Source organism: Nothobranchius furzeri, chromosome 12, assembly GCF_043380555.1.
Source record: "Nothobranchius furzeri strain GRZ-AD chromosome 12, NfurGRZ-RIMD1, whole genome shotgun sequence".
NCBI classification, from domain to species: domain Eukaryota; kingdom Metazoa; phylum Chordata; class Actinopteri; order Cyprinodontiformes; family Nothobranchiidae; genus Nothobranchius; species Nothobranchius furzeri.
In genome coordinates, this window is record NC_091752.1 from 58,140,747 (window position 1) to 58,161,356 (window position 20,610).

General features: G+C 41.3%; 3 protein-coding genes across 3 annotated transcripts in view; 2 read left to right on the top strand and 1 right to left on the bottom strand.

The window, feature by feature from the left end:
• Nucleotides 1-4,119: 4,119 nt before the first annotated feature.
• Nucleotides 4,120-11,121, bottom strand: LOC107376465 (uncharacterized). Its single transcript, XM_015945565.3, has 4 exons — nucleotides 10,957-11,121; nucleotides 7,172-7,853; nucleotides 6,982-7,095; nucleotides 4,120-6,864 (listed from the first exon to the last, which is right to left on the bottom strand). Exons 2-4 carry the CDS (start codon nucleotides 7,811-7,813, stop codon nucleotides 5,917-5,919), a joined length of 1,704 nt encoding a protein of 567 aa, XP_015801051.3. The 5' UTR covers nucleotides 7,814-7,853; nucleotides 10,957-11,121; the 3' UTR covers nucleotides 4,120-5,916.
• LOC107376466 (RNA-binding protein with serine-rich domain 1) lies at nucleotides 11,096-13,896 on the top strand. The gene is made up of 7 exons (XM_015945566.3): nucleotides 11,096-11,219; nucleotides 12,122-12,271; nucleotides 12,368-12,547; nucleotides 12,627-12,732; nucleotides 13,035-13,188; nucleotides 13,286-13,427; nucleotides 13,502-13,896. Coding segments are annotated over exons 1-7 (840 nt in total). The 5' UTR covers nucleotides 11,096-11,217; the 3' UTR covers nucleotides 13,608-13,896.
• A 4,911-nt stretch (nucleotides 13,897-18,807) lies between these two features.
• Nucleotides 18,808-20,610, top strand: part of LOC107376464 (arf-GAP with dual PH domain-containing protein 1) — a 40,114-nt gene continuing 38,311 nt past the window's right edge. The window contains exon 1 of the mRNA XM_015945564.3: nucleotides 18,808-19,029. Within this exon, the coding sequence (XP_015801050.3) occupies nucleotides 18,939-19,029 (91 nt within the window). The 5' untranslated portion in view covers nucleotides 18,808-18,938. The remainder of the gene's footprint in view (nucleotides 19,030-20,610) is intronic.

The window sequence follows — 20,610 nt, forward strand, 5'->3', positions numbered from 1 at the left end:
ATGATCTATTTTTCCTGAAACCATACTGGCTTTCTGACAGCAAATTAAATTGTTCAATAAATTCTTCTAGCTTGTTACTGAATAATTTTTTGAGTATTTTAGAAAACTGGCACAATAATGATACAGGCCTGTAGTTTGTAAAAAGTTATTTGTCTCCTGCTTTAAATAAAGGTATGACTTTAGCTATTTTCATTTTTTGTGGGAATACACCAGATGAAAATGAGAGATTACAGATATGGGTCAGTGGATCTGTGACACTATTAATAGCTTTCTTGACTATTAGCATATCTATTCCATTCCAGTCAGTAGATGTCTTACTTTTAAACATATTTACTGTATCTATCATCTCTTTTGTATTAACGGCCCTAAGGAACATTGAGTGGGAGTTCTTTACTACATAGTTTTCCATAGCTTTTCCATCTTTAGGCTGGTTCTCTTCAATTTCTTGTGCCAGCCTTTGTCCAATATTCACAAAGAACTCACTGAACCCTTCCACCACTTGACTTTTGTTTTTTGTAACTCTATTTCCATCAATAAAATATTCTGGATAATTATGACTAGCCTTATTTTTCTTAATGTCATTCAATAATTTCCACATGCCTTTACTATTGGTTTTCTTTTCATTTAATAATTTTGTATAATGTTTCTTCCTACATGCCTCATTACAGCAGTCAATTTATTTTTATATTTCTTGTACCTTTGTTCTGCCTCTATCGTTCTATTTGCTATATACTGTTTATAGAGAATTATTTTTTTACAAGCATTTAACAGTCCCTTTGTGATCCATGGTTTGTTGGGTTTTATTTTTTTATTGTATTATATGTATTTATTGGACAATGTTTATCATAAAGAGACTTAAATACATTAAGGAAGTATTCATATGCCCTGTCGACATTAGTTTCATTATACAGTTGTGACCAGGTTTGAGCTTGCAAATCACTGTTGAATGCTTCGATCGATTCTTCTGTTTTCAGTCTGATATATTTCCTTTCAGGGCCAGATTAAGACTTCGTTGTACCCTGGGCAACAATATTCAAGGGCCCCATCATCACGACCCAAGGATCACCATAATATGGTCACATACAGAATATTTTACTGTAATATGCAGTAAATATACTCAATGCTTGAATGCCTGACATCACGTAACCCGCTCAGGGTAACCTTTGACCCACCTTGTGTGTACTGACCAATGAGGAGAGGGTCTTAACTTGAGGCCCTCTCTTCATTGGTCAGTCTGCATGAGACTGACTCTCAACTGACGTTCAAAGTCATAGGCAGCGAAGCGTCTCTGTGCAGCGCAAAAGCCCGGGTGGACAGTTTGTTTAATACAGGGTGATCATATTTCCATTTCCAAACAAGAGGACAGGGAATCTGTGCCTATGATGTCACACTATGGCAACGCCACACAAACCACGCTGGGACCCATTTTTTTGTAAGAACTAAATTAATATCAGATTCTGCCAATAAAAGGGCTCTAAAACAATTCATATGTAAATATTTAGCATATGTATTGCAAAATCTCATTTTTCTGCTTTAGTGCTGCAACAAGATTTTATTAATAATAAATTATTATACCTTTTGTTTTACTTCAGCATCGGTAAGCTTCCTGTGCACGGATTATTAAGGATGATTGTTTCAGCTGTGAGATTAGACGATAGGATCAATGAAAAAATAAGTTGTCACACACTCCATGGAAACTTTCAGAGAATCCACAAATAGTGGCTTTCAAATGGTTTTGTTACTTTTTGCAAGTTTAGAAAAGAAGCAGATGAGACAGCATGTCTGATAATTTAGTTCTTCATCTGATCATATTAGAACATGTCAGCAATGTCTGAGGAGCTTTTATAAACACTGTATAACTAACACTACTGGAGAGGGTAACAATTACACAGAGGCTTCTGGGGAGCCCAGTTATGGGGTGGGTTAGGGGAGGGGGGGTCATTTTGCCTTGGCCCCCAAAATGTCTTGAAACGGCCCTGGGTGTGTGACTGAGTTTTGAAGGTGATCTGAATTGTATCAGATGTGTAAATATGACATGTGTATAACTTATTGTTTTATACAGGTAAAAACGTGTAGTGGAGATAAATCTACCTACATTTTACTTTTCAACACTTTGTTTTGTTTTCTTGTTTTTATTTAACTATTTTCCTGCCCTGTCTGTCTCTCATCTTCCTGCGTCTCCTCTAAACTCTCCAGAAAAAACTGCTGCCTGGATTCTTACTTTTTCACCTCATCAGTTACTTTTGAGCAGATCAAAGGGATCTCCTGACCGCAAAGGGGAGTGCGCCTTTCGTTGCTGCGTCAGTGAGGTGAAATCACTGCAGCACCGCGCAGCACAGGTGATGAGCTGCGCAGCAGCAGAGCGCTTCAGACACAAATAAGACAGAAAATAGAGAACATGTGCGGACATGAATGATCGTGTGCTAATTATAGTTTTTTGGTTGCGCCACTTTGAGAATGGACCGTGCGCTGGAAGCAGCTGCCTGGAGCGCTGCGCAAGAACGCGCTGTGCCGCTCTCTGTGCTCTCTGCTCAGAAGAGTCAATAAATGATGTAATATAGATAGAAAAGTTGTTTCCGGCTCCCCTGGATGTGTAAGATATCCAACTCCCCCATAATTCGATCCCTGCTCCTGGATGAAAAGCCGGACATTTTCATCAATACGGCCGCGGACCCCCAGTCCGGACGCCCGGACAGAGAGTGAAAAGTGGACATGTCCGGGGAAAACCGGACATACGGTCACCCTAGTTTAATATAATGCGGGAGATTACAGACATGCCTACAGTATTTTGCTCGTGTGCTTGCTGCCCTGGGCCCCTTAGAGTTCGTGGGCCCTGGGCAATTGCCCAGTTGCCCATATGGTTAATCCGGCCTTGTTTCCTTTGGTATGTCTTCGTTATCCTTTCACACTCACAATCACAGATTGCAAACACTGGCAAATGGTCACTGATGTCATTTATCATTAGTCCACTGATTCATGTGCTTTCCATATTGTTGGTAAATATATTGTCAATTAAAGTAGATCTATGCTTAGTTATTCTACTGGGTTTTGTGATCAATGGATAAAAACTGTTACTGAGCATTGTATTTATAAATTCCTCTGTCATTTTGTGTTTGTTTGAGTTCAACAGATCTGTATTAAAGTCTCCACTGAGGAACATGACCTTCTGATTATTTTGAGCTAATATCTTTTCCATATTACTCATAAAAATGTCAGTACAAGATCCTGGTGCCCTGTACACACAACTCACTATCACATTTTTATGTTTTTCCATATTTATCTCCACAGTTATACATTCCATAACATCAACAATTGTGAATGTCATCTTTTCCACCACTCTACAACAAAGAGTATTGTTTATGTACAGCGCAACCCCTCCTCCCACCTTGTTTTTCCTGTTCATATAATTGAATATATATCCATCCAAATCAAAATCTATTCCTTTTTCAGGTTTCAACCAGGTATCTGATAGAGCTGTGACATCAAATGGTTTTTTGAACTGTTTTAAATATTCTGTAATATTTTCATGATTAGCATGCTTCTACTGTTAAAATGGATAATAGATAAAACCTTACTCAGGGGTAAGTATACTGTTGAACTGATCATCCATATAATAGAAGCAACTATTGTTTAGATGATCAAAAAATTTATTATCTGGATCAATATCTTGTTTTAGTTCATGCAAAATCTTTTTTTTGTGAATTTTCAGTATTGTTGAGCATTTACATGATTAATGAGATTACTGTTAGGATGAATGTCCATTTAGTTATAAGTGGATTAGGTACCTTGTTGATTTATCCCATATCTAGCGGTATTTATCTAAGTCTTCTATTTCTCTCTTTATTTTTTTTTATTGCCGTGTCCTATCTGGCTGTGAAGCAAACAGAATTGATGTCTGAATGCTGGTAACAAGCCTTACAGATTTACTCTCAGGTGGAGCATCAAAGCGTCTGCTTTAAATGTCACGCCTGATACAGTGGGGCAAAAAAGTATTTAGTCAGCCACCGATTGTGCAAGTTCTCCCACTTAAAATGATGACAGAGGTCAGTAATTTTCATCATAGGTACACTTCAACTGTGAAAGACAGAATGTGAAAAAAATCCATGAATTCACATGGCAGGATTTTTAAAGAATTTATTTGTAAATCAGGGTGGAAAATTACGGAGCCCCTAAAGGGACATGTACATTAGCCTGGTCTAGGAATGCTCCACTGGAACCTCTGCAGCCCCAACAGCATTCTGGCTGGCCAATCACAGCTCTCTAGAGGGGTTTCAAACACATAAAGAGCTGTGATTGGTCCATAATGGTGGGCCAATCATAGTGCTCTATCTGCTTAGTGAAAAAATCACAGAGCTTTATCCGCTTTGTGGGCCAATCAGGGCACTCTATGTGCCTTGTGGGTGGGATGATGCAACAGAGTGAAACAAGAGTATGTCACATTCATTGTCCAGTGGAATGCAGAGATCATTTGAAAGACAACGGTAGAACCCGCCCCACAACCGAGAGCCGTCAATGGAGCGTTGCGACTAAATAATACATTTATTTAGTCTGGCTTGCCAGGCTAGGAGACCATTGGTTTCAGCTAAGATAAAGGGAATCAGGAGAAGGGTTTATTATGGCTTCCCTTCTTGGCAACAAGGTTGTAGAGCAGTTAGTTTACTGGTTTGGAGACCAGTACAGGTAAGATGTGTCACACAATACTCTGGGCAGGTGGACCAGCCTGGATACTTCCGTGAGATGACCTCTGACCTTATAGTGGACAAATAATCTAATAGTTGGCCTTTGGTACGCTACAGCTTATAGCAACAATTAGTAGTTGAGTCAAATAACTCAGCACACATAAGATAATTGATAAACTGACAAATGCCAATGAAAATCAGTTGATAGACTTAAAAATACATTTTCTCACCTCGTGAATATGCATCTATTCAAAGGAACAACCTAATATTTACAAGTCTGCGGTCTAAAATACATTTTGGGGATAAAACATCTTTAAAGCCGTTACTTCTTCCCAAAAGCAGGATTTATTATCTAAATATAGAAATCCTCCATAGCTTTTGATTTTAACTTCAAAATGATCAAAATAAAACCTTAATAAAGTAGGCTACACAAAAACAATAATATGACATTAACTTAAAACATGTATAAACAACATAATGCATAGAAAACTGAGAATGTAGATTTGAGGTAGCCCAACACTTTCCAGGGCTACTTCATCTTGTTGCTCATTAAATCCACAAGGATGTTTGAAACGTTTGTCTTCTGCTTGCTGGTTTTAGTAACTGTGCGAATGCTCACATCTCTTTAGGGGGAGCTCTGCAGATCTATGCAGAAATCAACAATGAGAGGGGGTAGATCTTTCATTTCAGCAGAACTGGACTGTGAAAGTGTTGCTTTTCTAATTTGCGTGCTTCCCTCCTTGAAACTGAATCATACTTGGCAGACTCCATCTCTCTCTACATCCTCAGCTGTGACAACAGGGGAGATCCTCCAGGACCCAGAGGTCTTCCTCTGGATGGTAACCTGCTCAGGTGGGTCTGAAGAGACATGCACGCACGCACGTACACACTATTTAAAGACACTTGAGTCAAATTCAGCTCGTTTTTTATTCCGCTCACGCTGTTTTGAATATGAACAGTTCACGTCAGATATACTGCTGACTTAAGACAATTGAATACAAAAATGTACAAGAAAAACTGAAAACGCTTTTAAGTTTTAAAAATCTGTTAAAAAGAAATTATTACACAATAAGGAAAACGTGGTGATCTGGTTATTCTATTGCTGTTTTCTTTGAAAACGATCTTTGGAAAACAAATAATGAAAAAAAGGCTACATAAGGTTTAAAGAACGTGTCTCAAATGCTACAGTAGTGTAAAGACAATCACAGCAGTGCCCTAAAGGTTACCGAACCGTGACTTAAGGTCCTTCCACTTTGATGTTATTGACCTGCTGATCGTGAGAGGAGAGGTTAGAGGTCGTGACCTGCTGTGTAGACATGCTGCAGTCGGGAAAAGTCCTCGCTGAACAGCTGCTTGAGAAATCAGACGTCTTAGTCTCTGGAGGTCTGAAGGTCTGAGTGTGTGGCTGGTTGTAGGACGAGACGTACGACTGTGTGTAAGGCGGCACGAGTGTCTGACTGGTTTGCTGTGAGTATGCAGCTGCATATGTTTGAGGGGAAGTGTGAGTGAGAGGAAGGCTCTCTGCACTGCTGCACGGCGGAAACCCATTCATGTTTGTTGGGCTGAGTCCTGGCACTTTAAAGGCCTCCACGTTTTCTAAACTTCCTAAAGAGTTATAGCTCGGCTGAGTTTGGCTGCACTGGGTGTACGCGCCTTGAGTGAAACTGAAGGTGTTTGGACTAAAAGAGGTAGAGACAGAGGCTGCTGGCAGCGAGGAGGGTGAGGGGGTTTTGTTGAGCGGTCGCTGAACACTGTTACAGTATCCTGTTTTGGAAGCAAGGGTTTGTAGAGTGCTGAGGATCTGCTTCTGAATCTGTGTCTGCTGCGACTGCTCCCTCTCTAGACGACATTGCTGCTCCACAAGCATCTTCACTGCCAGGGCCAGACTCCGCACCTCGGAGCCCAGAGTGTGGATCTGGTCCTGTAAAGTACCTCTACCTCTGGCATCCTGGGCTGCCTGCTGTGAGCTCGGATTCCCCTCGCTGTGCGTCACACCCGGACTCCTAGGGGACTGCAGTCGAAGAACAGTCCCAGGTGCTGAGGCTGCCAAAGTCATCAGCGGGCGGTTAGGAAGACGAATCCCAACACGAGGGAGGGGCTGAAGGGAGCGAATACTCGGTCCTGGTCTCTGAGTGGGGAAGCGCCGGGGGGCACCGTCACCTCCAGGCTGGCCCTCGTGAACAGTCTGCAACATGTAACACTTTTAATTTCAAATTCAATGAGCAAATAAGTCTACAAAACGACTTTGCCGTGTGTTGTAGTGTGCGTGACATTTAACCAGTAAAGGTTTTCACAACCTCACCTTTTCTGTTGTCAGGCTGTAGCTTTGAGGCTGCTGTGTGAGAGTGCTGCCTAAATCAGAGCTCTGGCCACCGGAGTGATCTCTCCTCAGCAATGACGCCACCTGCTGGAAGGACTGTTTACAGCAATGCATACATGTTAAAATGACTATCTTTGAACTAAGGTTACATAAATGATGTCTCAGCAGTTACCTTGGTCTTGTGTGACAAAGCTTTATCCAGGAGTCTTTTTCGAGCCGCCAACATCGAGTTGGTGGCAGGAGAAGGTGTGACTCTCCTCCTCATCAACGCTCCTGAAGCTGAAAGCGTGGAAGACAAAGGACCGGTTTCTGTCCTTGTTATGGCTGACTGGGTAATTGTTGGCTGGCTGCGCTGTGCGAGAGAAGTGACACTAATAATCTGGATGTCGTTCTCTTCCTTGCTCTGCTCATGTTGCCGCTCTGGTCTGCTGTTTCCACTAGTCTCCCCAGATGAGGATGGATTAGCACTAGTCTCTGAATTTGTGGACACCTGTTTGGAATAGTCGTCTGGAGCTCCAAACTCAGCATGCTGAGATGCGTCCCGTATGAGGTTCTGAAGATGAATGTTGCTCCAGCTCTCTCGTAACGCGCTGGTTCGGGCCTGCACCCGCGGTGCCAGTGTGTTGCTTCCAGCCTCTACAGGCTTCACCCTCCCTGGTGGCCTTCCTTGAAGCTCCCTCAGGTACAAGTAGATGGCCTGAGCAGAAACCTTGATGTTCTCCAGTTCCAGCACAGCTTTGATCTTACGAAAACTAAGACCGGCTTTCCGCAGCTCCACTACTTTGTGTTTGGCAGCATCATCTAGCCGGCCCATGCTCGTTCACTCCAAAGTCACTCTGAGTTCAAACGTGAATCTGTAGAAGGTTAAGAAAATTAATAGTTACTAATAGCTGATGTTTTTCAGAAGGAAAACATTAGTGTTCTTTTTTTTTTAAATTAAAGAGCAAATCACCCCAAATCAGCTGTTTTTGCTGATAAACCAAATAAGCGAGTCTCTAACGGTGCTGTAGACATGTGTGGTCAATAATTTGGCAATTTAGTGCATCTTAGTGGTGTGCATCTCTACCTGCCTCATGATTCGATCCAATTCCGATTCCGATTATCTGCCTAAAGATTCAATTTGAGTCTGAAATGCATCACGATTCTTCACACAAAAATTTTCATTACTTAATAAAAGCAGTAGAATAGTTTTCAATTTCTTTTTGATTTCGAAATCCCTGAAAAACAGAACATTCATCTATTCACTATAGTAAGCAATAATGTTTAAAGTGTGCTGGCTACAATTACTTAAATAATATAAGAAATAATGTTTTCGGTAGAGCAGCTTTAAGATAGAATACTGCTGAACTTAAACATAGTAAACAAATACTGTGTTAAGTGATTATTTCACATCCAGGATCCCAAAACCGAAATTAGCCCAGACATCCGGTATAAATGTAACGGGTACATCTTTGATTACTGGTAATGTTCGCCCTGTATCCCTGTCCACCTTTTCTGTTTTAAATTGGCGCTAGGGCAACGCAGTGCGCATGTCATTGCAACTCTGCCCCCAGAAGTAATTATAAAACCTCAAAACTTTATTGTCCTCGCATAGACATAGGGAGAAAATCTCATTATGTCACGTTGCTGCATCGATGCGGAATCATGCACGGCTGAATCGCGATGCATCTTAGAATCTGTCATTTTTCCCACCTATAGTGCATCTTAGTGAAAATTTAAATATTCTGCCTAAAACTGTCTTTCAGTAAAAACTGCACTGCATTTGAATTTAAATCTGCCGTTGCTATTGGGTATGCAGGGTGCTCAGCTGCAGACAGGAAAGTACTGCAAAGGGTCATCAACACAGCCCAGCTCACTGGCTGCTCTCTGCCCAGCCTGGAGGACATTGGCAACTCTCGTTACCCCAGTAGAGCAGGCACTACCACCAAGGACTATTCTCATCTGTTTGTCCTGTTACCGTCAGACCGATAGATCACATAAAACCAGGACAAATAGATTCAGGGATAGCTTCTTTCCCAGAGCTATCACCGTAGTTAACAACCACAAAACCAGATGATCCTGTAAACCCGAACTACACACTTACTGTTTCAATACTGATCATGTGCAATAACATTTATATGTTATTTGTGTTTACTCAATATGCTAAAATTCTGCTTACAATAGTGACCTGCACAGAACCCAACTAATGCTGCTACATCATAAATGCTGCTACTCTGTGTATATATTGTAAATATTACTGTTGATTTTACATTTATTTTATTCTGTATGATTTTCTTGTGTTCTTTTACATTTTGCACCAAAGGGAGTGGCACTCCAATTTCGCTGTACCTTGTACAACGGCCACAAAGGCTATTCTATTCTATTCTATTGGTTAAGAGGTACACTATAACGTTAGCTGACACGCTATGATGTCACAATGCCATTGTGAGCCTGTGTGTGTTATTTGTTAATGGCTCCGCCCTCTCGGTCTGCCAGGCAACTGCATTTGTTGCATTTTTCAAATAGGAAGTGCAAGTGGAGTAAGACTCTGGTAGGGGGGTGACTTGCTCCTTAAATGGTCTTTGCTGGTTGCTGCTTTGGATGCTTTTCCAGACTTCTTTGTATATTTCACAAAGGCCCAGTTAGGGTATCTGCAATTTTGGAGTCTCCAAGCAGTTTCAGTCTAGGTCACACCTTTCTGCATCTAATCAACACAACAACTCCCTCCCAATAGAGGCTGACGACTCATCAGGGGATGGAGAAGCGGGTACCCAGAGTAGTTTTGGCTCGTTAAATAACAATAGACAGCTTGACTCTCCCATATTCCAGTTAGAATTGACAAAGCTCCTCAGATGAGAAGCAAATTGTCTTCAAGAAACTAAAGAAGTCCAGTTGCCTTCATCTGAACCCTTTGGGTTACCATGACCTGGATGACTGAGAACCTTCATCAGCATATCTACACACACGTTTTACTTCATGATCTCAAGCACAAGTGAATGGGACATAAATGTAGGTTTTAGGGCTGTGCAGGTATTGAAACCAGATTTTAGGAAAAGTGAAGTTTTTTTAAATGAAATAATGTTTCTGCAAATAAAAATCTACTTTCAGCTCACACTTGATTCAGAAATGAACATGTATAATCAACATACCGTATGTAGCATCCAGTCACATGGCTGCAACAAAACCTCAGGTTAAATATTTTTTAATCATCCATTTAAATAGATAGATGTTTATGTATTTTGCAGACGCTTTAGTCCAAACTTTGGATTCCAAAGTGACTTACAAGTGATAATCAGCATGTTGCCCTTGAGGCTAACAACAACAGTAACAACAACAAACAATTTCCAGTCAGTTGGTGGCAGTGAGGCAGCATGATGAATCATGGAGAACAAGGAGTGGACAGTAGAGAGGGGATGGGTGCAGGGAGGGTGCTAGTTTAGAAGATGTTCTCTGAAGAGCAGGGTCTTCAGGAGTTTCTTGAAAATAGATGGACCATTAATGCCTCAGTTAAACATGGTTATTTGAAAGGTACAAATAATCAACTCCAGTAATCAGGAGACCAAATAATTAATCTTTTATAAAACAAGCATGAGGCTGTTTCACGCATGTGGATATGAGCTCACTTAATAAATCCTGGTTAAACCATGGTGAAATTACAGGCATGATGCATGATCATTTCACCTTTTTACTCCGGAATCCTTAAAAAAGAAATCCAAACGGTGAACGTTTCAAAACACAAACCAAGCCCCAAAACTTCCATTCTCAATGAAAACAGATTAATATGAATTTATTGATGCAGTCCGTCAATGGCTGTGATCTGTGTCTTCTTAAAGACAGCTGTTAACACTGTCCTAACGCGTAATGCGCTACAGCAACGCAACAGCTCAAACCGCATCTACATGTCAACATTGGACACATATCTACAGGAAAACAGATGCTAGCTGAGCTAGCTGTCAACAACATCTGTCATTAATGTACCTCTCTCTCTCTGTCAACAACAGCGAAGCCCCACCACCGTTTCAAACTTGACAAACTCATTTCATATCCAAAAGCGCGTCCGTCTGTGTTTCTACAGAGATGTCGGAAATGCAAGCTGATATTTCACCGTCAACGTCGTAAAATAAACAAATGAGTTGTAAGTGGCGCTCAAGCAGGAACGCAACTTCCGCTGGCGTCATCAACCGTCGACAAGCGAACAGGCCGCAAGTGGTGGAAGCAGAGCTACATCGTCCATAAAAAATGTAGGTTTGAGCTCTTTCCTGGCTTAAAACTGTCCGTTTTTAGTTGTGATGCTTAGTTAATCAACTCTGAAAACCCAGGCGTGTTTTACCGTCGTGTGCTTGTTGCGTGAAGAGCTGAGTGATCGGTTAACGGCATGGTCGGAGCTCTCCTTGTTTAGAGGCAGCGGGCTGAATGAAACTCGTTGGCGGCGGATTTCTGCCTGAGTGCTGCTTTTTCCTATAATAACATAACAAATGTTTACGATTTCCAGCAGACATTTGGTGCTCCCTAAACTATGTGTGATGTGGATTGTTTTTATTTATTTCAGTTATAAATCATGTATATCGTGTTTAGTCTCTTTCAGCTAGCTTACGGCTTGAATTTTTGGTGCCAGATAAGTTGTGTAATATTAGGAGAAAAACGTTATTAGTTTTTTTTATCAGTTGCTTTTACATTAAGGGATTTATTTTAAAATTGAGACATCAGTGTAGTTTTGATAAATGTTCAAGAAAATAAAATTATAAAAATCTTTGTTGCACAAAAGGAAATAAACCTACTGGGGTTTAATTATTCTAAACAAAGAGACAGAAGTTTATTGACTAGTCTGTTGTTTTAACAGCTGGAATAACAACTTAGCGTTCTGTGGTAATTCCACAGTAATGGTAGTGCATCACACTAAAGAAATATTCCTTAGCATTAAAGATTAAACACAACAGTTAAAATGTTGCTTTGTGTTTCATTTTAACTGACAGAAAACACAAAATACACTTTTTGGGTTTCATTTTCAGCTTGTTGAGATTACAGATTAGACCCAGATTTGAATTCTGCATGAATTTGAACATTCCCACAATTTGTAGCTCTTAGATTTGTTAAATCCATTTGTGTAAAACAACTAAACTAACAGATGTTTACATCACTTTAGGGCACCATCTCCTACGAAAAGGAAGGAGGAAGAAAAATCTAAAGATAGGGGCAAAGAGAAGACTGCCACCAAGGAAGGAGACAAAGAGAGAGGACGGGACAAAGTAAGGAAACGTCGTAGTGCCTCTTCTGGAAGCAGCAGCAGCAGCAGGTCTGAGTTCCTTCTCATTTGTTATATCACTAGAGAAATCTGTGCTAAAAATTCCTAACAAACCATTTCATTTGTTCTGATTGTGACCGGATCCAGATCTAGCTCATCATCCAGCAGCAGCTCTGGTTCTAGCTCAGGTTCCTCGAGTGGATCCAGCTCTTCTGGCACCAGTCGATCTGGATCGTCCAGCTCTCGATCGTCATCCTCCTCCAGCTCCTCTGGCTCGCCGAGCCCCAGCCGCAGGCGCCATGACAACCGCCGGCGCTCCCGATCACCGTAAGTCTTTGTTCGTGTCTCAGTGTTTACGATGACTTTTGGTTTCTAGTTATTTATTTACTGCTTTCTGATTTTTCAGGTCTAAAACACAGAAGAGAGGAGAGGACAAAGAGCGAAGGAAACGAAGCCCGATTGTCAAACCCACTAAGGTTCACTTAGGAAGGCTGACCAGAAACGTTACCAAGGTTAGCTTAAATGAAGAACATCTGCTTTCTCTTTCTCATCATGTCTGCTTTTATTTGAGACTATGATGCAATCTCAAGGTTATGTAAGTGCACAAGAACAGCCACGCACATCCTTAATGTGTAGTAATTAAAGATAAAATCTGAGAAGATTTTCTTGTGTGCATCGGGTGTGTTAGTCATCAGCAATGCTCTGCTCAAAACAAAAAGGAGAAAATAAAGAGTTTGTTTTATTTGTTTGGCATCAAGATAATTTTGTGTCAAAGTTGAGAGAATATCTGACCTTTCTATTTCTGTTGTACCAGGATCACATCCAGGAGATCTTTTCCACTTATGGAAAAATCAAAATGATTGACATGCAGATGGATAGGATGCACCCACACCTGAGCAAGGGCCATGCTTATGTGGAGTTTGAGACCCCTGAGGAGGCACAGAAGGCCCTTAAACACATGGACGGAGGTTGGTGTGCATGTTCAATTTAACAGCCTCTGGGTCTCAGGAACACTGGGGGTCTTTTCTGTGTGTTGATTATTTTTTATGACTATTATAAAAACAGGTCAGATTGACGGACAGGAAATCACAGCCGCTGCTGTTCTGCCTCAACGGATCCGTCTACCACCTCGCAGACTGTCTCCTCCTCGCAGAATGCCCCCACCACCTCCTATGTGGCGGCGCAGCCCACCACGCATGAGGAGGAGGTATCGCCTACAGACAGTTTCAGCCATAAACACACACACGTGTACAGGTAATAATGCCGTTTTTGTTGTTTCAGGTCTCGTTCTCCAAGGAGACGATCCCCGGCACGTCGCCGTTCCCGCTCCAGGTCTCCTGGTCGCCGGCGCCATCGCTCTCGCTCCAGCTCCAACTCCTCCAGATAAACTCATTCAGATGTCATGTGGTTTTCTACGCTGTGATGCTGATCAGCTACAACCCTCGTTTTCTCAGACTCCTTTGACTCAGTAGAAATGCCATCATCTACGCTGTATGTGTGGTCATAGCAAGAGTGCTTCTGTTCCATTTGATTTTTTCTTAAATTTTGTGCTAAGTTGATTCAGAAAAGTTAGCTTAGTTTTATGTTGCCTCTACCGGGATCTACAAACATTTTGTTTCCTTTTACCTTGTATTACGTCCTTTTAACTTTTAAAAAATAAAGATGCAGAAACAGAATTTCTGAATGTTCAAGTTAAACTTCTTGTCTCAGCAGCTCTAAGGTGACTTACTGTTAAATAAAAGTTCATATTTTACATCGATCTTTCTATTTGTGAACTTGCATAGAAACTACAATGGCATCTCATTACTATGAGAGACTATCTCTTATTTATGACACTAATTGTACATCTTACCTAAGGTTTTGTCACTCGAGTACAAATGTTTCATGTTCAGTTCACTATGAGGAGATGCGTTCGTTCTCAGAAAGACGGACACTAGAAAGCCACAATGGCAGTGAGCAAAGTGCAGGCGGCTTTTGTTCAGTCACAGTTAAGACGTCAGTTTTTTGCTGACACGTTAAAATTTAGATGTTCTCAACAAACGGACTAAAGTGTGCACAATTTATTAATCAAATCCTCATAGATGTATTTGTTACGCTGCATTCACATCAAAGGCTTTTTTTTTATCGTATTTGCATGTATATTCTGTTGCTGAAGGTAAGTACTGAGCCCATTTGCTGTCACTCATGTATAATAATATTAAGTATGTGCTCACAAACAAGAATTTCTCTTATTTTAAAAATGAGATTTTTTTTCTAATTGATGTTTCAAAAAAAATTAATTCTAATTACAATAAGGTCTTTAGATTAGCAGTAACTTACACTGTAAACTTACGTATCGTAAAAAAAAAGTGAAAGCCCCGTATGGACGACGGTGGCACAGCAGTCAACTGCTTGCCCCATAATCAGAAGGTTGCAGGTTTAAGTTCCGCTCAGTCTGTCGCTGTCGTGTCCTTGGGCAAGACATTTAACCCCCCTTGCCTGCTGATGGTGCTCGGAGGGAGCGGTGGTGCCTGCGTACGGCAGACTCACCTCTGTCAGTGTGCCCCAGGGCAGCTGTGGCTACACTGGAGCTCATCATCACCAGGGTGTGAATGTGTGTGTGGATGGGTGAATGATTGTGTTGTAAAGCGCTTTGAGGGGTTCCAGGATTCTAAGGTGCTACTAAATACAGGCCATTTGACCAATTACCGTATTACGACATTTATGCTTTTACAAATCCAACAGTAACTTCAATTCAAGTTTATTTACAAAGCGCCAAATCATGACAAGAGTCGTCTCAAGGCATTTCACATAATAAACATTCCAATACAGGTCAGTTCATTAAGCCAATCAGTAAAATGTTTCCTATATAAGGAACCCAGCAGATTGCATCAAGTCACTGACTAGTGTCAGTGACTTGATGCAATCCTCATACTAACCAAGCATGCAGCAACAGTGGAGAGGAAAACTCCCTTTTAACAGGAAGAAACCTCCAGAGGATCCTGGCTCAGTATAAGCAGCCATCCTTCACGACTCACTGGGGATCGAGAAGACAGAGCACACACACGCATACACCAACATCAACCCACCCAAACACACATCCACACACACAACATATATACCAAGTAGTGTTTCTATGGTTACATTGTGATTTCTTAGTAAATATTCTATTTGGTGAGAGATAAACTTTATTGCATTTATCCTAGTGGATCTATAATTAAACGGGTAAACTAGTATTTAGGGCAGCAGGTTGAGCGGATTGTCCAGTAATTGGACGGTTGCAGGTTTGATCCCGGCTCCGGACAGAGAATTCTGCTGTTGTGTCCTTGGGCAAGACACCTAACCCACCTTGCCTGCTGGTGGTGATCGGAGGGACTGGTGGCGCCTGTGCTCGGCAGCCTCGCCTCTGTCAGTGCACCCCAGGGCAGCTGTGGCTACATCGTAGCTCATCACCACCAGTGTGTGAATGTGTGTGTGAATGGATGAATGATACACTGTAGTGTAAAGCGCTTTGGAGTCCTTACTCTGAGAGGTGCTATACAAGTGCGGGTCATTTATCACATAACAGGTAGCAAGTGTAAGGGAAGCTAAGACAGGAGAGATGTGATCTCTCTTTTTAATTCTCATCAGAACTCTAGCTGCAGCATTTTGGACAAGCTGAAGACATTTAACTACATTCTGTGGACTTCCTGAGAGTAATGAATTGCAGTAATCCATTATTGATGTAATAAATGCATGAACTAGTTTTTCAGCATCACTCCTGGAAAGGATGCTTCTAATCTTAGCAATATTCTGAAGGTGGAAAAAGGAAATCCTACAAACCTGTTTAACCTGGGATTTGAATGACATGTCCTGGTCAAAGATAACACCAAGGTTCCTTACTTTGTTCTCGGAGATTTATGCAATGCCATTCAAGTCAGGTGATTGACTAAGCAATTTCCTTTTCTGAATTTCATGTCCAAAGATGAGAACTTCAGTCTTGTCTTGATTTAAAAGCAAAAAGTTTTGAGTCATCCAATTTTGTATGTCTTCAAGATAAGCCTGTAATCTAACTAACTGATTAGGTTCATCAGGGTTAATGGATAAATATAACTGAGTATCGTCAGCATAACAGTGCAAGTTTATCCCATGCTGTCTAATGATTTTACCAATTGGAAGCATTTATATAGTAAAAAGAACAAACAAAAACATGTAAATAAAGAAAAACCAGTGAAGGACAGTTTTCTGCTGTCTTTCTACCCCACTGTCCATACCCAACAGTGTCCTGAGCAGGTACGAATACCAAACGGGATAACCTGAACATTTCAGGAATAGTGAGTGCTAATTTGGACAAAAGGCTAACATTGCAAAATCATTCATTAGAACATAGTCTGAGGGATTTCGTAGGTAGACTTTGACCTCCACTTTAAAGGAAACAGTAAAATGCATGACTCTGAATAAAGTACATCTCACTCATGCAATTGAGCCCATGTGCAAACACACCCAGCTTTTACCATAACACAGGCCAAGCTGAAATAAAATCAGCCCTGATGTAAATAATCTATCAGTCTCTCACTAATTAATACAGACATAATTCAGTTCAGTTATTTATATAGCTCCAAATCAAGAATCATCTCAACAAACTCCACAAAGTAAAATATTCCAACTGAGTTTAGGTCATTTTACCAACCAGTTGAATGTTATCCTTATAGGGAAGCCTGTCTGGCTGGCCAGGCTAAGGGAAGCCAGGAGATAGCATTGAGTCACTGACTGGTGTCAAAGACTAGTGTGCCAGTGACTTTACAGCAATCCTCCACATGTGAAATTCATCACAGAAAAAGTCCTTGAAACAACACTCCTCTAGACCTATTTCCAGTTTTGTTGGACTCACAGGCTGCAGAAAGCTTGGAGCCCATAAATGTTGGGGACAGCATTAGTCGATCATTAGGAGCCTGATGATTATTAGTAGATCATCTACGATGGTCATTCTATGCATTACAACCTCATTCCATTCCACCTGTATAATAAAAAGGATAGAACAGGAAAAGTGTTATTAGAAAATAGAATGTTTTTTGTATTGTCTAATTTTTTTTACATTTGTGTGCATGAATGCAATTTCTATTACCTGTATTGTTTGTAAGAAGCAAAACTGGATCAGTGATTTGCCCAGAAAGTTGTCAACAAAAAAGCTATCAACTGGTCAAAAGGATCCATACAAAACTGGGAAAAACCACTAAGATGTACCATCATTGTTTTATCCTTTGATTTCCAGTACTCGGACCGAGGAGTGTCAAAAGCGTTTTCGTTCCCAGTGTTGTGCAGAAATCTTTGCGTCACCGCCACATGAGTGTTTTCTGTGCCATGACCCATTCTGACCTATTGTGGAGATCCATTCCATCACATCACAATGAAATGCCAGCAACAATGTGAGGGTCACCGTTAGTTTTATATGCTTCTAACTACATCATGTTCCTTAAGAAGTCATCTATGCAGCTATTAATACAAGTACTAAGAGGTTTGAGCTTTTAGTATCTATCAATGTGTCATACATAATGTGGCCCATGAATGACATATGAGCATCGTCTCAAAACGATTTTGTGCAGCTCAACCCCATTTAGATTATTCATGCTCATCAGAAGACATCCTGTTTCTCTGTAGGTGACTATTACAGCCAACACTTCTGGTAGCCCGAATTCAGGTTGGACGACTGATCGTCTCATTTTGTGTTTATTAACTGAGATGGACTCCTGCTTTGTTTCTTTTAAGCCCAGTTACACGTTTAACCTCCGTTTACACAGTTGGTGATGATGATGATACAAGATCTCTTGCTTAATCTCAGGTTGTCACAAAATGGTCATTACATAACCATTCTCTTTGTTGTTCCTCAGTGCTGTTGTGCTTTAAATTTGGCTCTTTGCGGGTGAGAGAATGAGAGAAAATGATGCAACTCTAAATATTCAACCTGTGAAAATAGAAAACATTTGACTCAGGGAAAAGTGAGCAAGAGTTTTCAATTCAATTCAAGTTTATATATAGCGCCAAATCATGACAAGAGTCGTCTCAAGGCACTTCACATAATAAACATTCCAGTACAGGTCAGTTCATTAAGCCATTCAGAAATAATGTTTCCTATATAAGGAACCCAGCAGGTTGCATCGAGTCACTGACTAGTGTCAGTGTATTTACAGCAATCCTACTAAGCAAGCATAAAGCGACAGTGGAGAGGAAAACTCCCTTTTAACAGGAAGAAACCTCCAGAGAATCCTGGCTCAGTATAAGCAGCCATCCACCACGACTCACTGGGGATCGAGAAGACAGAGCACACATACACACACACACACACACACACACACACACACACACACACACACACACACACACACACACACACACACACACACACACACACACACACACACACACACACACACACACACACACACACACACACAAAATAAAATAAAGAAACGTTCACTCCGGAGTTTGTTTTCCAGCTGGAGCTTCTTATGTCTCCATCTCAAAGCGTGATACCCAGTTTAACCAGTAGGTGGCGAGCTACCACTGGGTCTCTGAACAGAAAAGAGTTGACAGTTTCATCCTCCTGACAGCGGTGACAGCATCCACACCAGAGCAACAAGCTCCGGGTTTCAGCTTCCTTCCAACTCAAAATGAGTTTATCGTTGGTTACTTAGGCGCGCCACGACGCACAGCCAGACCAGCGCGTCTCCAGCTGAGGATCTGAGCAGGAGAGGATTAAATAATGACATCTGAACTTGAGAAGAACAGACAGCGCCTCAAAGAGCTCCTGGAGAAACCAGGGAATGGAACCTGTGCGGACTGCGGTGCTTCTGGTGAGCTAGAAACTCCGAGACAGTTTTATTGCGTAAACGGACCATAATCTCACTCGCGTTCTGATCTCAGGTGAAACCAACAGATTAACGACGATCCTCCCTCAGCAGAGAACTAAAAGACTTATAATTTTTATTTTCTAACTAAGTGCGTCTCACTGACGTGTGGTTGGTTACGTCACACCCCGGTTACACCTATGTAGGTTAGATGAACTCATGTCGGATCTGCACAATGAAAACACATTTGTGACCTTTGCTTTTTTAAAGTTATTTTTAAGATTTTAGACACAAAAAGTAGTGTAGATGAAACAAATGTTTTATCGTGGGTCTTTCGCGTCTAAATTAACATTTTTATAGAGTTACAATGTTTTTGTTTATTTCTATACGCACATGCATCTTATTCTTCGAACGGGTCTGATCTTTGCAAATGCATGAATGTGTGCAGCTTTGCAGGAAGTGAAATTAGAATTCTTTGTTCATGCACATTTTTGCTCTGTCAGTCATGGTTGATGGGCTGCAGCTCACAGATAAACTGTATTGATTCTGTCTCAGTTCCCTGGCTCACTTTCTAAATGCATAAATGTGACCACTGATTAGAAAAATGACTCTGAAAGTTATGCAGAAGCGTAATGTGCTGCCTCTCACCCTTTGCTGCAGCATGCTGAGGCCACAGAGACCCACTTCCTGTCTCAGAGCACACGTAGGACGTCTGTGTCTAGTTACAATTACCTTTTCATTTTTGATACGAATGAAAGAAGAAAAATATTGTGTTAGTTTCCTTCATGGTGTGATTAACAGATTCCTCTGTTTTCTTCTTTTATTTTTACAAACTGATTATTCTTTCTACATTAAACTATAATTCAGTCTAAAAATAAACTCCTCACAGCAAAGCTTAAACCGCAAACCTACTAATAGATGCTCCTGATGTTTATTTTGCACTGCTTCTCCAATGTCAGGTCATGGATGTAAGAGGTCCAGGAGGGAAACCTGGACACCTGCCTCCTATTAATACTCCACAGCCTCTCCTGGGGGGCTCCAAAGTGGCTGAAAAGCCAGAGACGATATATTATCCTTCCAAATGAGAAACAACCAGAAAACATTCAGACATAGGCGACCAGGAGTCTCCCAGTTTGACTGACACTGTTTGCAGGCAGGTATCCCACCATCACCAAGATACCAGTGAGAGACTTGACCACAGGCACCTCTAAGGGAGGGTTGTGGTCAAGAACTACGACCTGAGATTTAGAGCATCTGACTCATCGGTCCTCTTCACACTTGACCGTGAACCACCCCACTGGAAGGTCGTGGATTGAAGAAACCAACAGAATCACACCCTCGTCGTCATGACCACCCCTTGAAATACAATCTATGAACACGACAAATAGGACCAGAGACAAAGGACATCCCTGATGGAGTCCAGTCTGTCTTGGAGACAAACAATGCAGAGAATGCGAACTCAGCTCTTGCTTTAGTTGCACGGGGACTGAGTAGACCGTAAAACCCACAGCGTCCCCCACAAAATAACTCAGAGGGCAGGGCCATGAGCCTCCTCCATATCTACAAAACACTGGACAACAACTCCAC